This window comes from Amborella trichopoda, chromosome 5 (genome assembly GCF_054954075.1).
Source record: "Amborella trichopoda isolate Santa Cruz 75 chromosome 5, AtrichopodaSantaCruz75HAP2 v2.0, whole genome shotgun sequence".
Taxonomy (NCBI): Eukaryota; Viridiplantae; Streptophyta; class Magnoliopsida; order Amborellales; family Amborellaceae; genus Amborella; species Amborella trichopoda.
This window is the reverse complement of record NC_142340.1, coordinates 4,644,443-4,657,622: the sequence shown is the minus strand read 5'-3', so window position 1 is coordinate 4,657,622 and position 13,180 is coordinate 4,644,443. Positions and strand designations below refer to the sequence as shown.

At 36.9% G+C, this 13,180-nt stretch overlaps 2 protein-coding genes across 5 annotated transcripts in view; both read right to left on the bottom strand.

The window, feature by feature from the left end:
- LOC18443453 (uncharacterized) overlaps positions 1-13,180 on the bottom strand; it is a 59,193-nt gene that overhangs the window by 44,916 nt on the left and 1,097 nt on the right. The window contains exons 2-8 of the mRNA XM_088867805.1: positions 11,574-12,687; positions 9,910-9,993; positions 9,192-9,812; positions 7,394-7,449; positions 6,891-6,903; positions 4,886-5,071; positions 1,671-2,122 (exon numbers count right to left, since the gene is read on the bottom strand). Of these exons, the coding sequence (XP_088723931.1) occupies positions 1,671-2,122; positions 4,886-5,071; positions 6,891-6,903; positions 7,394-7,449; positions 9,192-9,812; positions 9,910-9,993; positions 11,574-12,687 (2,526 nt within the window). The remainder of the gene's footprint in view (positions 1-1,670; positions 2,123-4,885; positions 5,072-6,890; positions 6,904-7,393; positions 7,450-9,191; positions 9,813-9,909; positions 9,994-11,573; positions 12,688-13,180) is intronic.
- On the bottom strand, positions 4,252-11,715 carry LOC110008039 (uncharacterized). 4 transcript variants are annotated; one of them, XM_020673025.2, is made up of 7 exons: positions 11,574-11,715; positions 11,064-11,330; positions 9,910-10,953; positions 9,187-9,812; positions 7,284-7,412; positions 4,886-6,903; positions 4,252-4,716 (listed from the first exon to the last, which is right to left on the bottom strand). In XM_020673025.2, exons 2-3 carry the CDS (start codon positions 11,214-11,216, stop codon positions 10,036-10,038), a joined length of 1,071 nt encoding a protein of 356 aa, XP_020528684.1. In that variant the 5' UTR covers positions 11,217-11,330; positions 11,574-11,715; the 3' UTR covers positions 4,252-4,716; positions 4,886-6,903; positions 7,284-7,412; positions 9,187-9,812; positions 9,910-10,035. The 4 variants fall into 4 exon arrangements, with proteins under 4 accessions (XP_020528684.1, XP_088723151.1, XP_088723150.1 ...); XM_088867025.1 differs by lacking the exon at positions 4,252-4,716 and having other exon boundaries at positions 6,903-7,109; XM_088867024.1 differs by lacking the exons at positions 4,252-4,716; positions 4,886-6,903 and having other exon boundaries at positions 7,137-7,412.

The following is a 13,180-nucleotide window of genomic DNA, read 5'->3' as shown; positions in this document are numbered from 1 at the left end:
CCGCTATGTTATCTATTAGTTCTATGATTAAAAACTCTTCATTTGTAAGAGTATTACAGAAACAATCTTTCATTTCCTCATCAGAGTCGGAACTACTCAATATTAAATTTTCATCTTCTATTCTTCCGACAATAGTCTCAGTTTCTGAGTTTGAGGTATCAGTATCTGATTCTTCTTCTATCTGAAGTATATCGTATATCTGAGTTTTGATTTCCTCTTTAAGCTGTAGGGCATGGCATTGATTTTCTTTTTAACCTTACATTTATTTTTGTAATGTCCTACTTTCCCACAATTATAACATACTGGGATTTTTCTTTTTCCCTTTTTCAATTTGGTTTTGGGGAAAATTTTTTAGTAAACTTATCTTTTATATCTTTCTTTTTACCAAAGTTATACTTTTTATTTTTATTTTTCCTTTTATAGAGTATATCAGATGATGGAATCGTATTATAACCAAATTGTTCACAGATATCTCCTAATTCCTTTTTACTAATCATTCTTTGCTTTTCAAGTTACCTTTTTAACTTTAAGTCAGTACACAGAGCAAGACCTTCTGCACAGATTTCTGCAGATAATTCTCCAAGGGTATAAAGAGAGTATGGAATTATTCCTTCATTTTTATTCTTTAGTCTATTTTTTACCTTTTCGCCAAACAGGTAAGGTAATCCTGCTATGAATTTTTCTTTCCAATGGTCCGCACTACTGTCTTCTCGTGACAGAAGTCGTGAGAAGAACACATCTTTATACCATTTGTAGTGGGATAATGTTGGACATCTTAAATTAGATAGTAGATCTTCTAACCTAGCATCTAATAAGGAAGTACTTCCCACAAAATGAAGCGTTATTGTATAAATAAGTGTATTAATAGCATCACTTTCACTATGAGGTATGTCTTGATTGAATTCATTTTTTACAGTCCATTGTCTTGTAGCATTTAAAATTTGTTGTTTAGAGGATTCACTCATGTGGAAATCCCACCATCCCCTGAACCATCCTGTAAATCCACAGACAATGGCTTTGGCCACTTCTTGGTCATGATTTCCTGCTATCTTGCAGGCAATAGCATACATGGTTATATGCTTCATGGTATCAAGTATTTGATGATCAAACATACCATCGATATTCCAATTAACAATTGTTCTACCTGAGTAAGATACAGTACTGTATTAGAGGGATAAATATATATATATATATATATATATATATATAATCCCCACTCCCATGAACCCCTATGTTAATTTTAATTTTGTTTCATTTTTTTTTATTTGAACACCAATTCAAACCCGATACAGATCGGGCGATTTGACACAAACATGCATGTGAACGATCTCATGTACCGATCTGGGTTTTGAAATATGGAGAAAAATACAGAACTAAACAAGATGGCCTAGCTAAAGTCTAAGGAATACATCAGGCACCATTTTATATATCCACAAAAATATTAAAAAAACATAATGGCTTTAACCTCAGCAATTCTTACCATGGGATATTAAAAGCTAAAGACCAAATAAATGCTAACTATCATTACAGGATGTGAAAATAGTAATACAAGTGAATCCACATTTTATACTTATTCTCTATGGAGTTCCTCGTCGCAACCTAGAAAGAGAAAGAGAGATTTTTTATTTTTTTTTTGGTTTTTTCAAGAAATCAGAGGTAATTGGTTATACCTGTAATTCTTCATTTCCCAACCAGAAAGAGAGACAACTTCTTTCAAAGCATTTCTCCACTTCTGCACTGTCTCCTCATCAAACCCATTCTTATTCCTATGATCCACAAAGGCTTCCTCAAAATGCCCCTTTTGGAAGCGGACATGCGAAGGCTCCACATCATAAAACACAGCAAAGATGGTCCTCTTCCTCGACAAACTCAGTAAATAAGAAATTTGGTCAAGGCAGAAAGAAGAGCAAGCATAATTGGAGGAGAAGACAGCTATAAACACCTCACACTTTTCAATGGCTCTCTGTATATCACTCAGTTGCTGCTGTTGTTGTGTCGGTAAGAATGCGGAGATACCAGAAACATCAAGAGCTTTCTTCAGATGGGATGTGAAGGTCTTTCCCGTGTCTAGGTCACAGAAGTTCAGGAAAACTTCCATGGATTTGATTTGAGTTATCTCGATCTAAATCCCTAGCTGGTGAGTGGAGCAGAGATTTTCTAGGGTTTGTTCTAATTCACAATGTTTTGCAGCTTTGCGAAGGAGTTTAGGCTCTCTCTACACCAACGCGACTTTGGTTAATTTCCCCCTGTGTCGGGGCAGATTACTTGGAAAGGGAGGAAGCAATTCCTGCGCAGAAATTCCGCTCAACCCTATGGGTACGGCCACCACCGACATTTTTCATCCCAATGGAGAAGAAAAAGGAGAAGCAGCAGCAGCAGCAGCAACGAATCTTCCCTCCAATGATTAGACTAGTGGGAAATTTGTTTCATGCGGGCTGGACCGCATGGCTATATATCGGGTCCAAAAAAGTGTAAAAAAAAGAAATTAATGGCCCAAATGTTTTTCTACTAAAATTATTATTTTTAATTTTTAAAAAATATATAATGAGATCATTTACCCATGATACCATCCAATGTAAAATTTAATAACTTGGATATGTCATAAAATTCTAGAATTTTTTTTTTGGAAGGTTGAGTTTGATCAATGGAATAAATACAGCCCTCTAATTTCACTAACTAATGATCAAGATCAATGGTTTTATTGCATACTTTTTCTAATAGAACCATATAAAATTTGATAATTTCGATGTGTCATAAATTCTAGAAAAAAAATTTTGATGTTTGAAGTTGGTCAATAGAATAAATACAGCCATCTAATTTCACCCGACTAATAATCAAGATCGATGATTTCATTGTATACTTTTCATAACAAAACGACAAAACAAGATGGGTATTGTAAATGAACGAATTAGGAAAAGCCATTGCTTAATTAACGGAAAAATCTCAGCAATTGATGTTAATACCCTCTTAGATATCTCGGCAACTAATGAGCTACATGCTACGAAATTTCCGGCCACAATTTCATCACGAGTTGTTGGGGTTTTCTTAGGTTTACAGCATTTCAAAATTTAGGAGGGCGTGTCCTGAGAAAAAATAAGTGATGTAAGGAGATAAAATGCACGAAGGGGGGTTTATGAAGGGTGTCAATGTTGGTAATGGTGATAGCCAAATCACTAAACTCATATTTTCAAGGTATTATGGTAAAATGAAAAAAATTAAGAAGCAAGAAAATGAAATTTTTATAAGAGAATCAAATAAGAAATAATACCTATCTTTTTTAAGGTCACCTTTTTTAAGGTTATGGGAATGGATTTTCAATATGAAGATAGATTCTCAAGAGAGAGAAACATGGCCTCCGAAAGAGAATCGATATTCCTATAAGTTTTAGATTGGTTAACTTTCACTTTTAGAGAGAGAAAGTCTCTTGGTTGCTCTCGAGGTTATCTTTCCAATAGTGATATTGCAATGAGAAAGATGATGTTGATCGACAATGTTGTACAGTCGGAAGAGCAGGTTTACAAAAGAAGATTAGTGATGGTTTTTTAACAATGTTTAGATATAGGTAGTATCTGAAGGGAAGATCGATGATAGTTTTTTACCAATGTTTAGAGATATGTATTATCTCTTGTAATTCAAAACTGTAATATTCATTGTGATAGTGAATTTCTACTTGCCGAATCCGTGGATGTAGCCTTATGAGGTGAACCACGTAATCTTGTGTTTTTTGTGTTTGATTTATTTCTCGCACTCTATTTGTAGTTGTATTCATCTATTTTGCATTTAGTCAACCATGTACACGATCTTGGGTAGGATCCCGATGTTTGGGATTCTCGATTTCGCAAACTATGAGGTTCTCAAAAACCCTACACCCAACCCGCCACGGTCAACCCATCTTTAAAAAGCTAGGGCATGGGCCATATTATGTGGCACGAGGGTGGCTAAGCAACTGCGGCCCGATGGTAGGGTCGGGCTGGGCATTGCCCTCTCTTTCTTAGTTTTTTACTTAATTTTTTTTTATTTGGCCAGCCGGACCCCAATAGGGCTAACGCTAAGGTCGGACCTGGGCTAGGGCTAGGGCCAGGGCCAAGGCTTATTTGGGCCGATCAGCGTTAGGCGTGGCCCTACGGGCTGGGCTCGGCTAGGGCTGGCTCAGCCCGGCCCGACCCACCCCAAACCTTTGCCGGCCCTTAGTACGAAGGTTTAATTCAAGCATGTCATGTCCACTGAAATAAAAATAAATGAGACTTTCCACATAAAATAGAGGTTATATATGATAATTTCGATGGACCCAAACCTGGACATGGGGGCCCAAACCCGACCCATATCCAGGTCTGGGTCCAAATCTTGGACCTGAATACCATCTAAGTTTGATCAGGTCCGGATCCAAGTCTCACAGCTGCTTGATGATGTTTGAAATTTCTGAGGATACAATATTTGTTTGACAACTCAAGGACTACTAGCTCCTCATAGCTAAGATCACCTGGGAGGTACGGCAAAGGATAACCCTGCAATTTTAGCCGCACTAATTTTGGTGAAATGGATTTGAAGTTTCCATTAAGAGATACACCACTGATACTAAGTCTCTTCAGATTGGTCATTGGTTTAAATGCTTCAAGTTCCCAACTTCTCTCCGATTCATTCTTGAGCATTAAGCCTCGTCCCTCTCCGATTCTTTCTTGAGCATTAAGCCTCGAACCTTACGTGTTCCCTAATCAGCTATAGTAGTAAACGTCAGCCAAGCGACAAGATGCCCAAAAAACATAGGTATCTATTCTAACCATATTTTAAGCGACAACATGACCATATTTTCTTTTGACGAACCAGAGTTAAATTGATACCAATGAAATAATTCATTAAATGATTTCTCCAATTAGGAATTTCTTACCGTATGATTCTTCATTGTGGTAGGGACATCTTCTTCAGACCATAACCTACTACGCCTTCGAGGATCATCTAGGTCTTCCAGTTCAACAATCCGTCTCCCCAGATCACGAAGTTGGTCGTGCATCCATGCCTTAAGGTCTTCCAGTTCAACAATCCGTCTCCCCGGATCATGAAATTGGTCGTGCATCTACGCCTAAAAGTGTCTTTATGACTTTCAAAAGTTACGACACTTAAAATACCGTAATGACTTGAAGGTGTACCATAGTACTCAAAAGACCTTGATAGTCTTGACACCCACATCCTCTCTCCTTGCTACCGTCACGGTCTTCGAGTACACGTCATACACCTCTTTATGTGCCGGTGCTGAGTTCTGTTTTTTACAGGTTTCTTCTCGGGTGGGGTTGGTGGAAGATTTAAGGTGGGCATGATGCTCTCTTTGTCAAAGGAGGGGTGAGAGATCATTTCTTCTACTTCGTGGTCACGTAAAAGGTCAGAGATGTCTATCGTATCGAAATATGTTGAAGAAGGGTTTTTGGGTGTATTGGACATTTCTTCTTCACATAATCGGTGCGGATTGCAAGGTGGTCTTTAGGGTTGTAACAACCAATGATGGCGTCAAAGATTTCAGTTTCTTGTTGATGAACCTCAACCCCTTCATTCCCTAGTGGGTGTAATTCTGAAAAATGTGCCTGGAATATGATGATTTCTGGCTGTGTGCGTGCGCGCAACAACAGAAGAGGCAACAATCCAAGGAAAGAGCAAGAAGAAAGGATGTGGGTGTGCTCAGCTGCTACCATCAGAGTCTTTCAAGTATCATGATACACTTTCGAATCGTAAGTGTATTTTAGGTGCCGCATAACTTTCGAAATTCATCATGACACTTTAACTACCGTGATACATAAAACCTTTACAGTAATACGACTACCGTGAAGACTATTTTGATTAAAAAAAAAATGTAAAACATGATTAAAAAATATATGGACGAGATTTACAAAAGTTTAAAGTTTTTTTTTCTAATAAGTCGAAACTTAAGGTATGTTTCGAATAATTTCACTTGGATCTGCCAGTTTCACCACTCACATACACACACACAAACTCTGGACCTAATCAATTTTGGGTTTGTTGGACTTGGATAAGCCTTATAAGATCCAAATCCAATCTAGTCAATGCGAACTTGTAATTCGGTTCGGATCAACGCATTACATTACTAGTTAATGGGACCTTTCTACCGATGGGCACTTCTATCTTAATCCCCTGGAGGTGTGTGTGTTTTTTTTCCTTTTTTCTTTTTTAATTTTTTAAAGAAACCATGTGGTTGGAGTTGTTTTTAAATTTTGAATTTGAGTTCTCAAATCCTCGGATTTAAATATCCATCCAATAGAAGACCTAGAGGGAATCTAGGAGGGGGGATTCATTTGGAGCAGAAAAATGAAAGACATGAGTCAAAGGATTCATTCATACATGAACTGTCCAATTGTTTGTGTCCGTAACTAAGCTGGAAATGTATAAAAATGGCTGTAGGAAATTTGCCATCTCAAAAAGACTTCAACAGAAGGAACTATGAAGAGCAACGAAACAAACTAGGAATTTAGGATCATGTTGCTTGCGTTGGAAATTGAGAAAAGTACTTTGACTTTTCCTAAAATTAGCCCAGGTTTGGGAAACTTTTATTAAATATATATAGGCGTAAAATCATTTAAGAAAATACAAAAAGCACTCATCTATGAAGGTACTTTAGGAAATCATTTTGAATCTAAGGATGATTTTTGGTTTCAACCCCAACATAAATCTTAAAAGGATTTCTCAGGAACCATTTTAGCTTCTAATGAAGTCAATTAGGTGGGAAAAAAACATTCTTCAATTTTATACAAGCAATGGTTGCAATTCTTCAATTCTTGGATTAACCGCGAGCGGAAAGAGAACGTATCATAAATGTCACAAAAATAATAAAGAAAATTTTTAAAGAATACAAAGTGAAGAGTGTCAATCAAGAGGAAACCACCCACCAGAATGACATGCCTGAAAAATGGATAAAGGCTATCAAAAAGAAGATCAGAGTTGGATACCATTATGGTACAAAAGAAGAAAACAACCAATATAAAGCAAATGATAAAAGTCTCTCAATAGAATCCCAATTACTCTCTCTCTCTCTAGAAAGAGTTTCACTGCTGCTTTTGCTTTGTGGATGTATCAGATGCTCAAAGTAGGTGGTACCTCTCTTATTTCTGAAAGCAATTGTACCAAGTCACGGATTTCAAAACTTTGTTCTCTTTGAGTTGTTTTCTATTTAAAATTGAAGAGTTATGAACATAAATTCATAATGAGCACAACAGGGTAGTAGAACCATCATTCTGCAACAAGATAAGATGTCATGTACTGATCTGATAGAGAATACATACCAAATAATAAGACGATCCTCTCAAGTTGAGATTTGCTTTTGACTATAAAGTACTCAAAACCATTACCCCATTCAAACATGGACATAACCAAAAGCACAAAGAAAACTGACAGTGACAGCTTATGTCCTCCTGCAGGCATAGGAAATTCATCATCTTTTGGGATTACCTAAAGAACAACAGCATGCATAAAGAAAACAGAAATCTATTCATCAAGTATATCGTGCCATTAGACCCAGCGTTTTGAAAAACGCCGAGTCGAACCGGACTCGCCCGGTTCGACTCGGAAATAGTGAAAAAGGAACCGGATCGCCCAAAAATCGGAAATCGTCCGGTTTTCTCTAGAACCGGACGATTCTGTACAGTGAATCGCCGATTCACTGTACGGAATCGGCGAGTCCGAACAGTGAATCGCCGATTCCGTACAGTTTTTTTTTTTTTTTTTTTTTTTTTTTTTTTTTTTTTTTTTTTTTTTTTTTTTTTTTTTTTTTTTTGGTAATCCATGATAGATTTTTTTGTAATCCATGATCGAATTTTTTGGTTTTTTGTAACCCATAATAGAATTTTTTGTAATCCATGATCGAAATGTTTGTTTTCTTTTCTTGTAATCCATGATCGATTTTTTTGTTTGTTTTTTTTTTTTTGTAACCCATGATAGAATTTTTTGTAATCCATGATCGAATGTTTTGTAATATATGATCGGAATGTTTGTTTTTTTTTTGTAATCCATGATCGAAATGTTTGTTTGTTTTTTTTTAATCCATGATTGAATTTTTTGTTTTTTGCTTTTTTTGTAACCCATGATAGAGTTTTTTGTAATCCATGATTGAATTTTTTGTAATCCATGATCGAACTATTTTTTTTTTTTTTTGTAATCCACGATTGAATTTTTTGTTTTTTTTGTTTGTTTTTTTTTGTAATCCATGATCGAATTTTATGTAATCCATGATCGAATTTTATGTAATCCATGATTGAATTTTATGTAATCCATGATTGAATTTTTTGAAAATTTGTGATTTTTTTTGTTTAATCCATGATCGAATTTTTTTTTGTAATCCATGATAGAATTTTTTGAAAATTTGTGATTTTTTTTTTAATCCATGATCGATTTTTTTGAAAATTTGTTTTTTTTTTTTTTTAATCCATATTATTCAAAGAGAAAACGAGAGAGATGATGATTCTGAGGTCACCCTATCCCAGCCATATTACTCACATATCGAGTCCCAACAGCAACAGTGTAGGGATGAGCACGAAATACTGTAAATTAAATGCTGAATGGCGGTTCATGCAGGGAAAGAACATATCAATATTCGCATATTCATTCAAAAACATGAAAATTCTTAATGGAGTACCCTCATTTTTTATTGAATTCCTAAAAACCAATATTTATAATGAATTTTAATAATTTTTTCGGATTTTTTTGAAGCTTTATTCTGACCGATTCACCCGATTCCGATCCGGATCGCCGATTCGCCGATCGGGATCGCCGATTCGCCGATCCGGATCGGTTTTTGAAAAGCCCGATCCGGGTCACCGATCCGGTTTTTAAACCATTGATTAGACCTATAACACCAGGCGTGCTGCCAGACACACATGGAGAGAGAGAAAGAGAGGGAGAGAGAGAGAGAGTGAGTCCTGTAAGAGCTCGATAGTAGTATAAAAATTGGGCACTTTATAGTTTAAATATAAATCAGGCAATGCTACTCAAGATTCACTACAATTTGTTTTAGCAAGTCTTTGTTCATGGGAGGCATCTGGGAATCAAAAGAATGAAAGAAATGCGGCAGAAATATGTCATTTGTCATTCAAAATCAATGAATAAAAAGGTAGCTGATATTGAACTCATTTGAGAATCCAAATGCCACATAAAAAGTATGGTGTAGCAATCCGAAACCAAAATGGGTACCTTACGTACAGAGAGGCTGTAAGCTGCCATTGAACATGCAATGAATTGAAGAAGTCAGCCAGTTTTTCTTCAATGGAATCCTCGGTGTCTTCTGATTCATAGACAAGATGGATCCCTGCCTGCTTCAAATGATAGCATGGAAATCCCAAGGATGGTGTCAGGGATGGTCCTGATTCATTAATGACTTCAATTTGATCCTCGTAATATGTCGATTCACTAACGAATTCAATTTGATCCCCATCTTTCAACCAGTTCATTTGAAACTCAAACCCAATGCCATCTCGGAAATGGTAAATATAAATTTGATTCCGGTGGGTCCCTGGATAAATTCCCAATGGAAGTCTATCCTTTTCCCTACCTTTCCTCTTGATCAATAAGTTGACAACATGCTTCTGGTGAGTGCAACTAAGTTCATTGACATAGATAACAAACCACACCATCATTTCTCTAATATGAAGGCCTTCTTCTGATATCCTTGACACTGTGCATGACAAAGTTTGATACATGAACCAATCTGGATTTTCGATATCCTGAATCCTTATGTATCTCGATGTGCACTTACACATGAACCAATTTGGAACCTTGCTTCCAGGAACACTTAAACTATATAAACCTGTAAACATTTCCTACATGTATAGGATAAAAAAACATTAGCAGTCAAAAGTAATAAAGATGTCTCAAGAACCAGGCAGTAGGAATTTTCTTGTGAACGAAGTAACTTACCTCCAGTAGACTTTGACCCCTCAAAACGTGAGGTTTACACCCACTCAAGAGCAATTCTCTCAAACACATCAACCCACTGAGACCCTGTATCTCAATCAGCCTCTTACAGTTTGAGAGATCCAATTTTTAAAGTTGAAAAAGGTGAGAGAAGTTGGGTATAATTTGCAATGATATGCAGTTGGAAGCATCCAAAATTTTCAAAGTGGTGGGTAGATCCTGGATACCTGAGAGCTCACCACAATCTACAACATTCAAGTAGTCTAGTTTAGAATGATTCGATAGCTTGGGCAACGTTTGCAAGCTTTCACATCCGGAAGCACTCAGATATTTCAAACTAGTGGGGAGATCAGGGATAGCTACCAGCTGCTTGCAACTATTTATATACAACGTTTCAAGATTAGAAAGGCCCCTCATGCTCCTAGGGAGGCCTTGGATGCTGTTTCCACTGAGAACCAGGGTTGTCAATGAGGATAACTTCTCAAAGTCATCAGGAATCATCCCCTGCAGGTTACAGTCAGATGCATTGAATATTTCCAAGGAGCAAAGACCTGAGAAAGTAGATGGAAGCCTTGTCAAATTGATGTTGTTTCCTATGTTGAGAATCCTTAAACATGTAAGACTTCCAAAGCTTTCCGGGAGCTCTTCTAACTGTTTACAATTCCACATATATAAGTCTTCCAAGTTAGAAAGACATCCAAAATCATTAGGTAATGCGGCAATAGCAGTTTCCTGCATCCGTAGACAAAGCAGTGACCTCATCCTTCCCATTGAGGCTGGGAATCTACTGAGTTCTTTGCAGCCATTCACATTCAACTCCCTAAGGTTAACTAGTGAGCCTAGCGAATTAGGCAATTCCTTCAGGTTGTAGCAGTTTTCAAGATTCAGATAAACTAAATTCCCTAGAAGGCCTATGGGGTCAGGAATCTCAACCAACTTGCAGCATGATATGAGATTCAACTTCTCCAAGTTAGGGTATAGAAAACAGTTGGGAATTCTCCATAAAGTACAGCATCTTAAATTGAGAACGTTCAACTTTGGAAACAGCTGTGCAAAAAAAAAAAGGTTGTTCGTTAAGAAAGATAATAACCATGATAGGTTTCAAATATACAAGGAAATAACACAAAAAAATGTTAAATGTGAGTCAAGTATTACACCTGCTTGATGTTGCTGCTCGAAATTTCAAGGACATAGTCATTGTTTGACAAGTCAAGGACAACTAGCTTCTCATAGCTAAGATCACCTGGGAGGTACTGTAAAGGGCACCAATTCTGATGGAAGTGCTTTGAAGCTTCCATTGAGAGATGCATTACTGATGCTAAGTAGCTTCAGATTAGTCATTGGTTTAAATGCTTCAGTTTCCCAACTCCTCTCCCATTCATTCCCTTCAAGTATTAGACCTCGAACCTTACGAGTTCCCTAATCTACAATAGTCGTAAATGTCAGCCAAGCAATAAGATGCTAAAGAAACAGATGCAACTAACCTTATCTCATCTATCTCATCTCTTGATGAAATGAAGCTAAATCAATTATAATCAAATAATTCATTAAAAGTTTCTACAACATTATAAAATTAGTGTTTTTTAGAAATAAATCGATTACAATCAAATAATTCAATAAAAGTTTCTACAACAAGATAAAATTAGTTGTTTTTAGAAATTTCTCACCATGTAATTCTTCAACACAGCAGTGACATCTTCTTCAGACCATAACCTACTACGCTTTCCAGGATCACCCAGGTTTTCTAGTTCAACAATCCGTCTCCCCATATCACGAAGTTGGTCGTGCATCCACAAGGAATTCCGATTCATAATCTTTATAAGTAACCTTTGCAATAATTTCCTTATGGAATCTAAAGCAGGGAAACAACAACCTTTCCATATGTCAATTGCATAATCCTTATCTTCCCCAATAAAGAAGCACACAATGTCAAGAAATATTTGTTTTGTTTCTTCGCTCAAATCATCAAAACTTACTTTCAGCTTCAGCATGATTTTATCTTCAGGAATTCTTTTCAACTTTGTTGTTGCATCTTCCCACTCATCAATGCTTCGCTTGTCACATAAGTAATATCCCAGAACTTCAAGAGCAAGGGGAAGCCCACCAGCGGTGGATGTCACATCCTTGGAGAGCTGCACATATTCTTGCATCGGTTGATTCCTCTGGAATGCACACCAACTAAATAGTTCAAGAGATTGTGCGTCATCCAATCCCTTGAGCTCATAAATATGATCACTATCCACTCTATTACGCACATTCAACACATGCTCATCCCTACTAGTGATGATGGTCCGACTTCCTTGAGAATACCAATCACGATTACCGATTATTTTTTCAAGCTGCTCCTCGCTATCAACATCATCAATTACAACAAGAACTTTCTTGGACCCAATCCTATTCTTAATAACATTGATGCCTCCATCAACATTACAAATACATGGATCTCCTTCATTAAGCAGTTCCTGGAGAAGTTGTTTCTGCAAGCTGACAACTCCAACATTTGTTTTTGAAGATTCTTGAACATCTGAGAGGAAACAACTGCCTTGGAAGCTGGAATATATTTTGTTGAACACTGCCTTGGCAAGAGTGGTCTTACCGATGCCACCCATACCATGGATACCAATCATCCGAGCATCATTAGCATCAATGTCTAAGAGTCTCAGCACATCATCCACCCGAGAATCGAGCCCAATCGGGTAATCAGTGACATGCAATGGTGTTTCATAGTTCAACTTTGCAGAAACATGCTTGACAAGTTCATTTACCAAATTTGCTTCCGTCCTATAGATGATCCCGTCGCATTAGGCAATTAAAGAAAAAATGAATTCAAAATGCGTATTTGAATTACCTATCCGGATGGGAATCTATTGAGACTGAACTGGTTCCAAGATGGTATGGGTCTTGGCCCTATCCCCCATTTCTTAGGATCCCCTTATATCTCCACCCCCTAAACCGCTATTTTAATTTTTATTTTGTCTAATCTATTTTTTTTTATCTTTTTTGAACATCGATTCCGATTGATTCAGACTCGATCGCCGATCCAATGATCCAACATGGACCTATGGGTGAATTATCCACCCACTGATCCGGGATTTGAAATTCGAAGCAAAATCAAGTGCCGCTATAGAACCAAACTAAGATGACAGCAAAATCAAGTGCTGCTATAGAACCAAACTAAGATGGCCCAGCTAAAGTCTAAGAGTACATCGGTCCCATTTCATATATCTATAAAAATATTTAAAAAAATAAAAAAAAAGGCTTTAGTCCCTGCAAT

Bases quoted from the DNA above. Each gene is read 5' to 3' on its own strand.
- LOC110008039 (XM_020673025.2), bottom strand. From the start codon at position 11,216: ATGCATCTCTCAATGGAAGCTTCAAAGCACTTCCATCAGAATTGGTGC. The intron at 10,954-11,063 runs GTGTAATACTTG...TTTTTTGCACAG, and splicing joins CGAGCAGCAACATCAAGCAG to CTGTTTCCAAAGTTGAACGT.